This window comes from Sinocyclocheilus grahami, unplaced genomic scaffold (genome assembly GCF_001515645.1).
Source record: "Sinocyclocheilus grahami isolate Dianchi unplaced genomic scaffold, SAMN03320097.WGS_v1.1 scaffold21.1, whole genome shotgun sequence".
NCBI classification, from domain to species: Eukaryota; Metazoa; Chordata; class Actinopteri; order Cypriniformes; family Cyprinidae; genus Sinocyclocheilus; species Sinocyclocheilus grahami.
In genome coordinates, this window is record NW_015505200.1 from 1,569,999 (window position 1) to 1,587,565 (window position 17,567).

The 17,567-nt window shown below is 36.4% G+C and overlaps 1 protein-coding gene across 1 annotated transcript; it reads right to left on the bottom strand.

Annotated features, from left to right (window-relative positions):
* Window positions 1-6,296: 6,296 nt before the first annotated feature.
* Window positions 6,297-16,023, bottom strand: LOC107558208 (reticulophagy receptor FAM134B-like). Its single transcript, XM_016241835.1, has 8 exons — window positions 15,669-16,023; window positions 13,449-13,643; window positions 11,417-11,543; window positions 10,830-10,914; window positions 10,384-10,506; window positions 8,786-8,856; window positions 8,516-8,639; window positions 6,297-6,918 (listed from the first exon to the last, which is right to left on the bottom strand). Exons 1-8 carry the CDS (start codon window positions 15,842-15,844, stop codon window positions 6,461-6,463), a joined length of 1,359 nt encoding a protein of 452 aa, XP_016097321.1. The 5' UTR covers window positions 15,845-16,023; the 3' UTR covers window positions 6,297-6,460.
* Between the last annotated feature and the right edge of the window lie 1,544 nt (window positions 16,024-17,567).

The following is a 17,567-nucleotide window of genomic DNA, read 5'->3' on the forward strand; positions in this document are numbered from 1 at the left end:
TTTTCTTGATTAGTTGAGTCCTGAAAACTAAAATTGAGAGAGAGATCCAGATCAGGGACATTTTCAAAATAATATTCAAAATAGTGTCTGGCCAGTTGGGTTTTTCAATAGTTGAACTAAATCAAGAAATCAAGAAACTCTTCATTTGGCATGTTTTCCATTGACAAACACTTTATAAATAATACAACAGATATAGAAATCCATATGAGATTCTCTCTTTCTCTCTCTCTATATATATAACCAGTAACCAGTTACTTAACCAGTAATATATACATACATACATACATACATATATATATATATATATATATATACATAAAAAAATTTCCCCAGTGGTCATACCTCAGCCTAATATTATTCTGTCTGTATCAGTCCTTACCTGTTCTAGCAGAAATGTTTGAAGATATTGCTGGTGGGCTCTGAAGGGGCGTACTGAACTCTTCACACAACCTCTTCACTCCCCTTCAAACCCTCTGAACTGCTGTTGCGAACGGCAGCATTTTTAAGGTGCTCCATGATCATTAAGAAAAAAAGGCATGTCATATGTCAGGAGCTTGCTGTTAGCCTTTTTGGGATTGGCTCTTGCAAAATCAGCTCATTGACCAATGAGAGTCCTGTAATTAGGAAGAAAAGCAGCAAGATCCAACTTGGAAGAGGGAGCCGGAGGGATGCAGAAATAATCAAAGAAATACCTTTTTACTGATTGATGAATGAGGTGCCACATCTTCCACTGAGACACAAACATGACAGAAAACCTGAACATGGAGTACTTTTCCCATTCTGCCATATAAATTATGACTTTATCAGTTCATGCACTTTAGATTATTTCACCAAGAGCAGTTTATCTTTGAGTGTCATATTCTTCTGAATCCTGCAGCTTTGCTTAGTATTATGCAGATTTATCAAGTAAAGTAAAGCTCTATGGAATTCTCTATTTATATGCTTATGCTTAATTTTTATTTGATAAATTCAGCTAAAAACGTGTCCAACTAAAATACTTTTTGTGGGTCAGAAATTGGCAGAAATGTTGTTTTGTTTTGTTTTGTGTTTCATTTCATTTTATTTGTTTTGATTTATTTTTCTAGTGCATCACAATGAGGATTGATTAGGATTTAAGACAGGTTTGTTGCATAATTAATTGTATCACTGTAAAACTGTAAAACTTTGTCAGAAAGTCAACAGACAACGGTCGGTATATATAGGTGAGTTAGAATTTCTTGTGAATACATGTATTATTTTAAAAGGATAATTTACCCAAAAATGAAAATTCTGTGATCATTTCCTCTCCCTCAAGTTGTTCCAACCCTGTGTGAGTTTCTTTCTTCTGTTGAGCACAAAATAAGTTATTTTAAGGAATGTTGGTAATCAATCAGTTGACGGTAGCCACTGACTTCAATAGTATGGAAAAAAAAATACTATGGAAGTCGATGGCTACCGTCAACTACACAATAAAGAAACTCACGCAGGTTTGGAACAAGTGAAAACTGTAATGTGAGCTAATTAAAAACCAGACTCAAGCTGTTAAAAAAAACTCTCCCCAACAAGCAGATTCCTGTCAGCAGCTTGCTTTTTAAAGATGTTATCTGGCAGTTTCTTCACACTCACTAAATATTCCACAGGAAAAGCAGAAAGTGTTGGCCACTGTCATAAGAAACTGATGGTAACTGAAGGTCAGAGGGTTACAGGATGCTATAAAAAAATCAGGTTTGGGTTAATGATCCGAGGTGACTACTTTTTATTACAAGAACATCATAGATCAGAATGATGGCCTGTCAAATATCATTTCAGGTGATTCCTTCCCACTATATTCAGCAAAAATATGTAGCCTAAGCTACAGAATACGGTGGCAGCCTTATTTAGAAATTACAACTAAAATATGCTAAACATATACTGTCCTGTATGTGACTGAATGTTTAATAGAGTCTATAAGGTCCATTCATCATGATGATGGGACGGCCAGATCAGCACGTCCACTGTTACACATACAGTATAATTAAACTTCAGGCTTGCTGCAAACAGGTGTTTTACATAGCACATAAACCTGCAATCCAACCTGGAAGCAGCTGAGCACACAAATACGATATGGCCTCATAATTTCAGCATACCACATGTAGAAGAATGTGACGTTCGCTCAGAATTTTGGAACACCTGGCGCCAGAGAAGACTTTAAAAGTCACTAAGAAGAAAAAACTCTTTGCCCTTCACTGAAGCTATGTTTTTATTAATATATACAGTATCTACCAATGTCTACTTATCTTTCCACAAATATCTAATTACCCTATTTCACAAACTTTAGTGAAATAAGTGATTTTAACTTGTGACAGGATGAGTGTGGTTGGAAGGTCAAGGTGGTAAAACTTCTGCTTTTTTTATTTCTTTTTTTCACAGTTCACCTGTATGTCTCTGTAGAGATTTACAAGACTAGAAACAAGCCGGCTTTCATGTCTTCTCACCTGAAAATAGGGCAGAACACCTTTCCTTTCCTTCTACACATACAATGGCTCCGAAAAAGTATTCAGACACACCTAAAAATGTGTGAATATCAAAATATCAAACCAAGTGGTGCTTTTCTTAAAAGCATATCACAAACACTCTTTTCAAGCTAATTTTCAAATGCTAAAAAAAATGCTATTGTTCAAAACAAATTGACAGTTTCTGGTTGTCAAACTGTCTATAGTCAATGTGATGAACTACATCTCTGGTTACTCTGAATGAGATGCATGAGATGTTGTCTTTTATATTTCTGCCATGCTTTTCCCAAATCAGCAACACGATTTGTAAACAACCGCATTTTATGGAAAACTAAAGGTTTTTCTGGAAAGAATTCAGGCTTGTTTTCATGTAAGAAAAAAAGCCAAGTAAACAGAAATGATGTGTATGACACCGTGTAATTTACATGCCTGAAAGGACAAGTAACAGAATCTGTCATGTATAATTTTATACATTTCAATGTGTGACTAAAAATAACATTAAGATAAATGAATACAAATAATATGTTTATGAAACTTTTTCTTATGTGTTATCTGCATTTATCTATATTGTGATAAGCAAAGTAATACAATAGGACTGTGTTACTGTGCAAGCAATCTATTTTAATTTTTCTCTTTCTCATTCAGATCAAATGAATATGTGTGGCAAATCTGTGCAAATTCTTTGTGGCTTGTTTGATTTTTATTTTGGCCCTAAGACACAAATCACACCACATTACGCCACTCACTTCATAAAGAAATTCTGTGGTGGTAAAAACATCTCCTGCTGGGCCTGAAACTTTTAAGGACCACCAGATGCAGAATTATGGAACAGTTTCTTTTTAATTGTTTTAGTATGTTTAGCTATATCCTATAGTCACTCACGTTGCATCCAGTCAAAAACTGTACCTTTTTTCAAATCATGACCAGATATTTACTCAAAATATTGGTTTTGTTCTTTTTATCTGCTTTAAGCATGTAATTATAAACATCTCTCCATTAAAAAAAGCTGCATGGTATGTAGATAATTTATTTCACATTGAAATACATTTAAACCACAATTTAAATCGATTTGAATAGTTCAAAATGAAGCACTTTAATTAATCTCTGATGGGTTTAACTCATTTGCATTGGATAAATCCTGCATAGTGGTGAGCATAAATCATACTTTGTTCTGTTGACTTGAGGAAAAGTTTAGGTGATGTATGGATGGTGTGCTTTACAGGTGGACTATGAGTAAATCACCGGGTGCTGTTTAAAAGTGTCAGATTTATGAGGAGAAGCGTTCCTCCTCTTTACCTGGTAAACCTACAAACAGTGAAAATAGCTCATATCTAACCAGTACCTGGATCTAATTATAGTGAAGACATTTATTATCGGTTTAATCATGCATTTGGTGACAATTAGCAATACAATTTAATTAATATTATTAGTTTCCTTTCCAAAATATATTATTAGCATTACAATATAAAAACAATTCAAATAGTCCTTAATTTCTTAATGTTTATTAGAATAACTATTTACTTTACTATAATTTATGTACAATTATAATGAATTAATCGGTCTTTCAAAATAAAACATTATTCATTTCCACGTTTAAATTAAGAAAAAAAGTTGCCGATTCAAATTTTAACCGCACTGTATATGTTCTGACCCTGTTAAGAATTGTTTCAAAGTCAATTAAAATATTTTCCATTGCAAAACCTCATTCAGAATAATAACAAAAACCACAATTTTGAATCATACGGTTTTAATTACATTCTGGAGATTGTTTATATACACCTATATTTTGCTCATTTTCTTCCGCTCTGACAGACAAACTTGCACAAGCATATAAGGCAGTCATATGTGTGTGTCAGCAATCTAATAGGAGAGATATATAGGAATAAATAATACATTTTTAAAAAAGTGATAAAATCTATCCAAATTTTTGGATAGCAGTCATTATAGTGACGGGCAGAAATTCCTATTCGGCCACTGTGCTATAGAAAGCATTTAATACATTAAAACAAAATGTATAATACATCAGTAGTTTGTTAGAAACACTAAATTTAGATACACACCAAGCACCACACTGTGAACAGAAACAGTCGTGGCTATATGTGCCTCTGTACTTACATTGATGAAAAGGCAATTATGAATAATGGGTCAATTGGTTAAAAGTCTACTATCTTTCGCACAGAAAGCTGATAATGATCCCCAAAGAGACATTTTGATTGATAAGACTGACTAAAAGTACAATTGTCTTTTCTCTACATTGTTCTTGGGGGTTAAAGGGTTAGTTCACCCAAAAATGAAAATTCTGTCATTAATTACTCACCCTCGTGTTGTTCCAAATCCGTAAGACCTTCGTTCATCTTCGGAACACAATTTAAGATATTTTTGATTAAATCTGAGGGCTCTCTGACCCTCCCATAGACAGCAAGGTAACTACCACATTCAAGGTCCAGAAAAGTACCAAGATGATCCACAAAGTAGTCCGTGTGACATCAGTGGATCAACTGTAAAGTTACAAAGCTACGAAAATAAATTTTTGCACAAAGAAAACAAAAATAACGACTTTATTCCACATTTTCGTCTCTACTGCATCACTTGTCGTTCACGACAGTATCATGACGCGAGCGTGTGGCGGCGCCGGCGCTGACCCAGATCCGGCCTGATGACGGTATTATGCCGGATCAGGGTCAGCGCCGCCACACGTGGTAGTTACCTTGCTGTCTATGGGAGGGTCAGAGAGCCCTCAGATTTCATCAAAAATATCTTAAATTGTGGTCCAAAAATGAACGAAGGTCTTACGGGTTTGGAACAACACGAGGGTGAGTAATTAATGACAGAATTTTACTTTTTGGGTGAACTAACCCTTTAAATACATTCTACATGTTACTTTTGCCTGAAAATAAATCTTAAGGTTCTTTGTGTACATTAAATAGAAAGAATTCAACCAAAAATGATTATTTACTGAATCTCATGTCTTTCCAAACCTGTATTTCTTTCTTCTGTGGAACACAAAAGATAATATTGTGTGAAATAAAGTCAATAGTCTAAAACAACATTAAACACTTACTCACATTTTTGGGTGAACCATCACTTTAAGAACTGTTTGATGAATATTCATGTAAATATAAATCAAACTCTGTTCAACTTTGGTGCCTATGTGCTCTAGTGCCAGGTTGGTTCACTCTAAAAGGTGAAAACTGAAAACTGTAAAACAGCTATCCATGCAAAGGATTACACCAGGGCTGTCCAAATTCGGTCCTGGAGGGCCGGTGTCCTGCAGAGTTTAGCTCCAGCTTGCCTCAACACACCTGACTGGAAGTTTCTATGCCTAGTAAGAACTTGATTAGCTGGTTCAGGTGTGTTTAATTAGAGTTGGAGCTAAACTCTGCAGGACACCGGCCCTCCAGGACCGAGTTTGGACAGCCCTGGATTACACTAAGACCACTGGCTTTTCAAAAATCCTTCGTGAAAAATAAAACAAAATTAGAAAACAAAATAAGGTGTTTCTGTTTGCTTATAAGTGCTATCCTGATTGTCAGTTAGTGGGAGGCCCTTACTCTTTGGCCATGAAGCTTTTTTGTTTTTAGAAGTAATTAAGCGAAGTTGAAAAGAGAAGAAATATTTGGCAGCAAAATATGGAGTATTCTGCATCTACCAGCCCTTTAACATCTAAACTCATGACAATACTCTGGTCCATAACCCTCTGGTCATTGGCGGGTTGGAGGTTGACAGGAAACATTGTGAAAAAATTTCCTCCGATGACCCACTGAGATGGAGCTACGCCAAAACCAGCCACTATCACCTTCCCCATGAAATACACAAATAGCCTCCTTCCACAGATGACCGTTTTAATAGCAACTGAATATAACTGAATCACACCAGCAAAGTAAAACAATGGAATATCTTCATTACTCTGGACCTTTCCCTGTAAACCCGACATTTATGCTCCCACCCACATCCCATCACAGAGGGAAGCGGAACCCCTCTGAATAAAATCAGTGGTGCCCCAGTAGTTTGGACAGAAAGCCTGAAGAAGGTTTGCTAGGTTTAGACGTTTCTGCACGGCTCGCCCGGTCCAGCCCCAACTCGCCTTCCAGCTGTTCCAGCTCTGACTGGTCCAACAACTCAAAGTCCTCTGCCTCGCTGTCCGATTCCTCGGCCAGGGCCTGGACCAGCATCGGCGCTACCACTGACTCCAGGCGTTCCTGCATGGCCGCGGTTACTGCTGCCGTGATTACGTCTCCAGCCAGCCTCTGCACAACCTCCAGAGCCTGGGCAGCTGGGTCCTCGTCTGACTGTGTGGACCCAACCCTGCTGGGATGGGCTGGTGGGGTGGGCATACCAATGCTCAGGTCTTCATCGTCATCTCCATTTGTCCCCAAGCCATTGTCCAAGGAGGGAAACTCCGGTAGTCCACCTGTGAAGACCTCCTCATCACTTCGCCGGTCTGAGTCTGTGTCAAATATATAAAATAAATAATACAGAAAACATTTTTAAAAAATACTGCTGGAATTGAGATATACACATTCAACTGGAGCACGATTTGGTCTAATATCTATTATTTAATGCCTCAAAGCTATATTTTAAAGGGGTCATATGATGCTTTTTTAAAGATCATTATTTTGTGTATTTGGTGTAACAAAATATGTTGACATGCTTTAATGTTCAAAAAACACATTATTTTTCAAATACTGTACATTATTGTAGGTCCTCTATGCCCCGCCTCTGTCAAACGCTTAGTTTTCTACAAAGTCCCTCCTTCCGACAAGCGCAGTCTGCTCTGATTGGCCAGCTGACCCAGTGCATTGTGATTGGTCGAACACCGCAAGCACTCGTCGGAAATGTAATGCCCCTTACCATAATCGCGAGCTTCATCTTTCAAAATAAATGTAAAGACAGAGCCCGAAAGGGGAACAGAGTCGCGTGACAGACACAGTGATGAAGCTGGTATGTGTTTGCAGTACACAAGCCACGGTTAAGACAGCTGACTCCACTGTGACCCTGCCTCTCTCTCTCTCTCTCTCTCTCTAACACTTAAGCTAATAACAAAACAGTAGATGATTCAGAAGAGCCAGATTTTCGTAGCAAAGTCAGAATTACCTCCTCTCCTAGGTTCATGAAACGGTCGTCCATAAAATGCATTGCTGTTCTGTTGTAAGTCATCTTAAAGATTCCTAAATGCATCTACTTTCGGAAGGCCAAATAAAGTGCTTTTGCTTTCGCCTAGAAACACACAGCGTCTCCCTGACATGCTGCTTCAACACTAACTGCGGTTACTGAAACCACGCCTTCTTTCTTTGCGTGCACATTTGGGCGGCATTATGCTAATATTTCCACATAGTGATGTAGATATGTGGGGGCGTGTTAGAACGAGCCGTTTTAGGGGGGCGTGGCAGAGTCTTAACTTTGATAAAGAATATCTCTTTGGTTTTGAGACTTTAGTCTTTGCAACTTCAGGGATCTTATCTATGCACAATCAGCTTGTAACACTCCAAAGAGAAAGGAAAACTTGAAATCGCATCATATGACCCCTTTAAGTTTTTAATGTTTAAGACATTACAGACATACATACTTTCATTGTGATGTTTTAATACACAAAGAACAGCTATAATACATAAAGAATGGCTTTCCAATATAGAAGCCTGACATTCATTCATTTCTTAAAACTCCTTTTTTATAATCACAACATGCTGATGGCTAACTGATTCCAGTATACTAATATTTATTTATTTATAATATACTAACATATAGTATACAGTAAATACCACTCTTCAAAAGTATGGGACCAGTATGATTTTTTTTAATGATACAGTAAAAAAAATTTAAATACAGTAAAAACAGTAATATTGTGAAATATTATTACAATTTTAAATTACAATAACATTTGAATAACATTTTGAATAACATTTTGTATTTTAAAATGCAATTTTATTTTGACTTTGCTACATACGGTCTACCTGTATCATTTTTTATATTTAGACCTGGCAAATCCCCCACATACTACACATACATTATATCTATATATTTCTGGAAAAGGTAAGAGAGCTTACCTTCAGAGTTTTCTGTCTGAGGTGTGTGTCCCTCTGAAAGGTTAAAGGTACCATTGTCTGTCCATGTTATTTCAGAGACCTCTGTGTCTGATATAGACAGCTCTTTGCACATGGTGGAGTCCATCTGTAATAGATGCTCAATATCAGTTCACACACAGACAGGAAATGGACATATTATGTATATTATATTATTGTCATATCATGAAGCCCTCACAGTCTTTAGTGGCACATGATACCAGTATCTGGCGAGCTGTGTGGCAGCGCACTGACCTTGGGGAAAAGTGCAGACAGATCTGCTTCAATGCTCTCTGTCTTGGCTTGAGACTGGAGTATCCTTTTCTCTGGAGCAGGGAAGGAATATGAGGAATGCAAGTCAGCCATGACTTTAAATTAAATATTTCATTCAAAACTGAACAGAATCAATAAAAATACTTCAGTGTAATCGAAAATAATGTAAAAAAAAATATGAATGTATGATGTAAATGTAAAAAAAACGGAAAATGATTTATATGCTTATTAGAGTATTGCTTTGTTAGCTTAGCAACATGCTAATGTCAAACTCCATTGAACTCAATAAGTTGAGTCACCCTTTAAGAGTGCTATATGCAGGGGCGGATTTAGTGACTTGGGGGCCCCAGGCAAAATACAGGAATGAGGCCCTATACAATTTCACACATTTACAACCTTGAGGTTCCTTTCACTGTTGCTCGCTGCTGCACGACCGTGTCCCATAGTTGTGTCACATTTTAATGGTTTAATCAAAAACATATCTAATTGAATTAATAAAAACAACCTAATTTATTAATTTGTATGCAATAATAGAGCCCTATGAAAAGTTAATTTTATTTACTTATTTTATAGAAATTCTGTGTTGTGTATTTTCATTTTTCTGGTAATCAAATGAAGGCGAAAACATGAATCTATCTTTCATTCCAATGAAAATTAAACAAACCCTTTAATTTTTGTACATTCAAAATGCTACACAACAGAAGTTTACTGTGTAACGAGCAATGTCACAGAATTCGTCAAATATTGAATGAATAAAATGAAATGCAATTCAGTACACTTCAATCTAACCGCGATATGGACTAGTGTATGTGAATATTAAATGGCAAAAATACTATTTAGCTACTACAGACGACAACCGCGAGCGTTGCAGGTGCTTAAATAGCAAACTAGCAAACGAAACACGCGTCTGCGCCGTTCATTCCGTCACATTCCGCGTTCCACAGTAAATTCCGTTTTTATGAATAGATTCCGGGATTCCGTTCCCATTTTCTACATCGCCCTACTTTTGCTAAGAAGCACGTTCAACGCGGACGCACAGACGGTTGTCGTGGTAATGAACACCACAGCAACCACTTGTGCGTCCGCACTGAACGCGCATCTCGCATATAAAAAGCATTTTTAAGGGGCCCTTGGCTTTTTGGGGCCCAAGGCGGTCGCCTACCTTTGCCTAATGGTTAAGTCCGCCTCTAGCTATATGTGTAGTGCGCAGAGATGCAGAGGTGTGCAGACAGCATCCATACAGCGTTATTTTTGTATTATTTATATACTTTCATAGTATTTATTCCTAGTTTGAAAATTGAGGTTAAACATTTACATTTAGCTTTAGTATTATTTTTGCCTTTTTGCTTTAGGTTTAGTAATTTTAGTACTTCAATTGTAACTTTTTTTTATTTCAGTTAATTGCCAAGGCAACATTGTTAATTTTCTCTTCAACAAAGTTTTTCAACTAATATTTATGTTTATTTTTAATAAAAATAATTTGGGGGGTCAACATTCAAAAATCCATTTCCTGATTACAAGCTATACTGGAAATAATGTAAAATTGAGTCATTTCCTGTGTGTATTTGAGATACATGTACCATGATTCTCTTTAATTTTCTGAAGAAACTCGCCCACTCCAAAGTCCAGTTTCTGCAGAACTGGTTCCAGCCACATCCCGAACTCATGTGACGACACCAAAGGCCAGAGAAAAATGCCCAGCACTGCAGTAAACAGATGTAGAAACGATTAATGTACGTGTCACACTTACCAGTGTGTTTATGAACCTGCTGACTGCTAGGAAGAAAGAGAAACCAGAGACTGAGTGAGAATATCGTCATGGTTACATTACTAGGAATCCACTATCACATGACAAACGGACTGTTGGATGTTCTGGAGTGTGCTGGAGGTAAATACAGGAAAGGCTATGCACAGCCTTAGCCAATAGTAGCATGGTTGCAATCAGTTGTACAAAAGCTAAAATGAAAAGATAGGGCTAAAACTATTAAATCACCATCTTTTTTGTGTATCTTAATTTGGCACTTACCTAAGATGTATGAAATAACAACCCCTGGAATGTAACGTCCAAGTATTGCCAAAAAAGAACACATACTGCACACCAGCAGACAGAACTGCAATGAGACACAAATCTAAAATGTCTCAGTTCACAGCAAAAGGATAGCTGACATAAAATACTTCTGGAAAGTTAATAACCTGCTATATGACATGCTATACTAAATAATCTAAATCTATTTTAAATATAATTTTGCTAATTCTTTTATAATTATTATACATGCAGCTTTTATGAGCACATTATGAGACTACATTGAATCATTTTACATTGAAAAATGTATTAACAATACTAAATATATATATATATACACACACACATCTCAGTGATCTTATAAATTAATATTAAGTCCACTGTCAGGCCATGAAAAATGAACTAGAGAGGCAAGATTGTGGTTAAAAATAATTGTGAAAAAAGTAGAAGAAATGGAGACATGATACCCAATATATACGTTTCCCTTTATAAATTCATACAAATTTTAAACTACTAAATCTAGACTAAAATCTAGAATTTAATGTAAAAAAAAAAAGGTTACATTACGCACCAACTAAATCCGTCCATACCTTGCCTGGATTCTGTTGCTTAAAAGAGGAAGTCTCCTCAATGAAGAGCTTGAGGCTCGACCAGAAGTCTGTGAATGGAGATCCTGATCCAGACCTGCCCTCCTGGACAGAATCAATGACCTCCCAGCTACAATTAAAAGACCAATGAAATAAATTATCATTAATGTTAAACCAGAAGTAAAGATCGACCGTTTTTGAAAAAGCACTTATTAATTAGTTCATTCATTTAAATAATGTACACTTCTTTAATTATCACTGCATATCTGTTGAACACATATGCTGATATAAACATATTTGTAGTGGCCTGTTCTCAACCTCTGGAACTGTGATATGACACAAACATTCCTAATGTGTCTATAACATTATAGCTATACAGTGTGTATACCTTTGAAGGCAGATTCTAGCACTATCAGAGCACACACTACATGTGTAAAATAGTTCACAGACTGAGTGATGACTGCAGAAATGTACAAGAGGATTCTTATAATATCTACAATGGGTTCATGAGATAACCGAAACAGAGGCGACCTGAGAATGCCTGATTTAGAAATGAGGGAATTTCTGCACATTGGAAAACTTGGCTTCACTTATTTGAAGGTTCACCCAAGACTGATATTCAGAATTCATTATTGTTATTCAAATTCTTGTTTTAAAAATATATATATATACAGTGGGGAAAAAAAGTATTTAGTCAGCCACCAGTTGTGCAAGTTCTCCCACTTAAAAAGATGAGAGAGGCCTGTAATTTTCATCATAGGTATACCTCAACTATGAGAGACAAAATGAGAAAAAAAATCCAGAAAATCACATTGTAGGATTTTTAAAGAATTTATTTGCAAATTATGGTGGAAAATAAGTATTTGGTCAATAACAAAATTTCATCTCAATACTTTGTTATATACCCTTTGGTGGCAATGACAGAGGTCAAACGTTTTCTGTAAGTCTTCACAAGGTTTTCACACACGGTTGCTGGTATTTTGGCCCATTCCTCCATCCAGATCTCCTCTAGAGCAGTAATGTTGTGGGGCTGTCATTTCTGGGCACAAGATAAGCATCTATTAACAGGCGGCTTGTTAATGCCCTTTATCTGTTGTTATGCGCCCCTACTCCTATCCCCTCACAGCTGTCGCCCTACATTTCCCATCTCCAAAACAAACCAAGCAATGCCACCTATATGTCGAAAACTTTTCAAAACACAATGTCCATCAAATAAACAGATCGACCCCAAACTAAAGCAAAAACATGCTACACATAAGCCATGCAATTAGGAACTCTTCTACAGATCAGCTCAAGCTGCATTTCCTCTGAAAGGTCATAAACCAGTCACCTCCACCATTACAGAGACATGTTTCCCCACCGGAGGTTTCCTATTAAACAGAGCGCATGGGGGGCATGTGACTATGAGGCAACGCAGCTCACATTAGCATTTCACCATCGACCATGTGGCAGATACAAGCGAAAGTGCCAGAGAAAGTGAGCTCAGGCTTGCCCAACCCAGACCAGAGCTGACGACTGGAGATCAATGAGGTGTAATGCTCACAAGCGTTAAGAGATTTCATCAGATGAGATCTTTTGGGGAATCTGCTTGTTGACTGGCACCATGTGGTGTTTGATAGCTAACACTATTTGAAATCATACCGCATGGCATGTTTGCCTCTGGTAAATGTTACTTAATATCATGTGAAAACCTAATAAAGTTTGCTGCCTCAAGAAAGTCCTAAATCTTTTAAAACCAAAGAAGATGTGTAGAAAAGCCTATGTCTCTGTAAATGCCAACAACAGGTGACTCTGGATTCTGAAAATCAATCCGCTAGACTAGCTGACTCCCATGCTAATTGCTGAAACAATAAAGAAAGCTACTTGTCTGACACTCAAACAGACCCAGTGACAAAATAGCCCAAAACAAACAGCTGAGGAATGCCACTGAAAATCAATAGTCTCTTAATTTGTAAAAGTGTTAAAAGACCCTTGGCATTGCCAATTGCAGTACTTTAACCATGTTTTTAGCTTATCTGTGGGTCTGTCCACATACACCTCATTCCACATGACCGACAGGTTCCATGGCTGTGTCGTGTACATGCACGTATCAATACCTATAAAGTCTTTGTGACAATTGACGTGAACTTCCCAATGTTCCAAAACAAGGGTCACCATGGAGACCACACGGCCCCAGATGCATCTGATGCATGATAACTGACATTTGTAATAATTTGGAACAAGCTCATATCTGAAACATCTAACTGCGATGTAAGTAAGCTTAAAGCACAATTTTTGAAAGACAAATATCACTTGATAAAAAAAAAAAGTCACAAAATAAATATGCAAGTCATCCAAGATATCCAAAATTAGCCTCTTGGAGGTATAAATCACATAACACTGATTCTTAGTATTCTAAGTTAACAACCACTCTTTACAATACCAATTTATTCAATAAATTTTTTTTTACCTCAGTGCTGATCCATGGTCTTCAGCAGTCATCTCAAAATCTCTAGGTTTCAACATGAAAAGCGTTCAGGTGAGTGTGAAGGTGAGTGAGTCAGTGATATGTTCCAGAGTTCAAATAAAGTGTTGCATGAAGCCACACAAGCTAGTGTTTATGTTGACCAAGGCCTGAGCTTCACTATTTCAACCGGTCAGGTCTAAAAATACCAGTCACATAGCATTCCACAAGCAGGCATCAGACAGACAGTGCTGGGGCATGAACACACACACGTACAAACACTCCACATAATACCCCCTCTTCACAGAATGAGACCCTCTCAGAAGAGTATTTTGAATTTTTTCTCAATGAAAAATGATCTCCATACAGGTACATGTGCATCATAAAGAAACTCACTGACATCACAAAAAATGTCTACCCTTTTCTCTCTCTGTTAATCTCACTGATTTATGATAAATTGATGTTTTGTTGTGAATGTTTTAAAATCTCATTATACTGAAAGAAATGATAAATGATACATTCAATCACATGAACAATAAAACGCAAACAAATGATCAATAAAACTACGCTAGCAAACATTCAGACAAGAGTCAGCTATGCAAGTAGAATTTAACAATGTTCTCAGGACAAGGGCATTTTTATATTATACTGAAAGAAATGATAAATGATACATTCAATCACATGAACAATAAAACGCCACTAGCAAACATTCAGACAAGAGTCAGCTATGCAAGTAGAATTTAACAATGTTCTCAGGACAAGGGCATTTTTATAAATGTCCATTTGGAGCAGGTTGTCATTTTTTTATGTTTTAAAATATATATATTTATATTTCAGGATTGTCAATTTGATGCAGGCTTTCACACTTTTATTTTATATTGTAGAAAATTATACAAGTTATTAATCAAATATATATTTTTCACAAATGTCCTTTTGGGACAGGTTATAACATTTTTACTGTTTTTTTTTTTTTTAAATCAATATTTACATGTTTTAAATGGTCTAATTTATTAATAATAAATTATTACTAATATTCGTTGGCCAAAACAATGGTTTGCTATTTTTGTACATTTTACATTTTGGAGTAAAAAGTATAAACACTTGCCTAGTCTCCCCAGTATATCAGACAGTAACAAGTCGTCTTTTTTATTGATATCACCTCTTTATTTATTTCACTCTATCTATTATTATTATTTGGACATTTGACTGTGATGAAATTACCATGACTGGTCAGTTGGTCAGCAAACAACTAATACCAGTCATCTAATCCTCACTCAGCCTTCCTCCAATGGGCCACTGAGTGTCCAGACACACCCTTTGTCTGTTAGTATCCTATGATGTGATTGGCTTCTCAGTTGGGACACTCCAAAATCCTCCCAATTAAAAATGGCAAGGAAACACAAGAAAGGATTACCATGACTCCTGAGCGCACAACTGGCTGTGTCATTCTAATCACCATGCCACCCACAGACATGCAACAGTCTGAAACATAAACTCAAGTTTCACAATATGACATGCTTCCACAGGACAAAACAAACTCTACTGCATACGTCACAATGTACAGATAAACAAAGCATTTTATCATTACAGATGGAACTTATTAGTACAAATTATTGCAATTATACTGTGCAAACATTTGTAGCAAAGAAATAGTAACTGAATTTGTATTACCATATAACTTCTGTAACTTGGAAGTTTTATAAAAAGACAAAAAAATAGCAGATTTTTCTCAAAGGTCTTTTAATGTGAAATCATCACACTTTAAATTTAATGTAATGTCTATAAAATACACTAATACAAAAAGTAGGGCACAACAGAAAGCTCTTAGTGTCTGCAGGGTGTCGGGCTCCCGAAGGTTGCTCTTCCTCTTTCTCTGCCATCTCTCTTCCACCTGAGTTGAATGACTGGGAGGAAGTCTCGCCGGCGCTCTTTCCCACCGGCTCCACCTCTGAAGCATCCAGGCTGTCGCATCCACCCTGATTAGCCATAGCAAACGACCGCGAGCCCGCTCCCCGCTCCTCACGCGCACTGCCACTCAGCTGCTGTTGTTTAGTCGCTGACGTCACTCAGAGGCAGCCCCGGGTTGCTGTTGGGAACACTGACGTCATCGTTCAGTCAGCTGTGCGACCTCCACCTGCTCTGGGTTACCGGTGCATGCAGCTCATTGCTCGCAATTACAGCCACATCTACGTTTGATTTTAATTCATATCACAAGGAAATAATGCATAGATGTCTTCTAGTCATCTTTTTCTTCTATAGTTCATCATCTTCACTCTCAAGTTTTGAAAAATAGTTCTTCTTTAGCCTATATGCTTCTTTTCCAGAGTCATATGCAGATAATCTGATATTTCATTTCTTTTGAAGACAAAATATGAATAAGCTCAATACGCTTTTTATCCACTAGGGCGCAGTGGACGTTATTGGTAGAATTGCAGTGGAAATAAAGAAATAAATAAAATAACATAAAAGTATAAAATTAAAAATGTTATTCAGGCATGATTATTTTTAACATCTCGAACGTTTTTCTGCTGTTTAAAGTTCTGTTGTTGTATATAGCCAATAAGTAATCAATCCCTATGTCATTCGTTCAAATTAAAACATGATTGACAGCTGCTGACACTGGTGGATATCATATAAGACTTTATCCTGGCTGTAAGGTCAGAGCCAATAGTAACACTAATTATATCAATGTTTGATTGAAGGGTCTTGTTATGAAAATGTTATGAACATTATTACTGTACACAGAACCTAAGCAGCTGTCAGCTGATCAGTATATCTTAGTAAAAAGGATTTTTGTTTTAACACATATAATTTCTGACAGCCTTAAAGAAATACTTCCATATTAAGGCAAATTGCATTAATAAGTATTAAAGCAATTATACTGTATATTGTTTTATCAGTAAGTTAATATCATTACGATATCAAGTGTTACAATTCCCCCTAACCACATTTACGATCTGTGAGATATGAAGGAAGATTACAATTGCCCTCAAATAAATGCCAGTGTTGTGAAACTCCAAAGCAATACTTGTTTCCATTTGAAAACGGAAAAAATAGCTTGCTGAGATATACAAACTTAGACCAAGTCTTATATTTTATTATATTTTCCCAGTTGATTGATTACATAAAGAACTGAACACATTTTGCTATGCTTATGTTTATGCAAATTAGACATTGTCTAATTAAATATGCAGTAGTCTGCATAAATATCCAGAACAGAAACCTGAATATTGGATAAAGTCAGGTTCAAAATTTTTGTTTAATTTTGCTGACATATTGCAGTCAAAAGTTTTTACAGAGGGGATTCTGGATCTCTTTTTATCACTCTTAACAGCCAGAAAAACATTTTCACCATGCTTTTAGGAATAACATTTTGTAGAAAGTCAGATAATATATGAACAAATCCCACTGTAAAAACCTTTAGAATATAGATTGAAATACAGTTGTAAAGTCTGGTGTATGTAAGTGCAAATGAAGTGGAGATTTCTGGCTCAGTGCAAGAGATTTTTTTTTTTTTTTTGAGAAAACAACCTTTAAATATATCAACTGAAATCTACAGATGCAAACAGGTAAAGTGCAAAAAATAAATGTAAAAAATTTAAAATTAAAATGTATTTTGACTGTTTCTTTCCCTCTGCTCTGAAACATCACATTATGAAAAGCCAAATAGACCAAAATCATAATCAATCGATGCATGTCTTGCCCTAAAAT

Excerpts from the sequence above, each read along its gene's own strand:
- LOC107558208 (XM_016241835.1), bottom strand. The coding sequence starts at position 15,844 with ATGGCTAATCAGGGTGGATGCGACAGCCTGGATGCTTCAGAGGTGGAG. Across the intron at positions 11,544-13,448 it reads TCGGTCATGTGGAATGAGGT|CTGGGAGGTCATTGATTCTG; the intron begins GTATGTGGACAG and ends TTTTAATTGTAG. Across the intron at positions 10,507-10,829 it reads TGTTATTTCATACATCTTAG|TGCTGGGCATTTTTCTCTGG; the intron begins GTAAGTGCCAAA and ends TGTTTACTGCAG.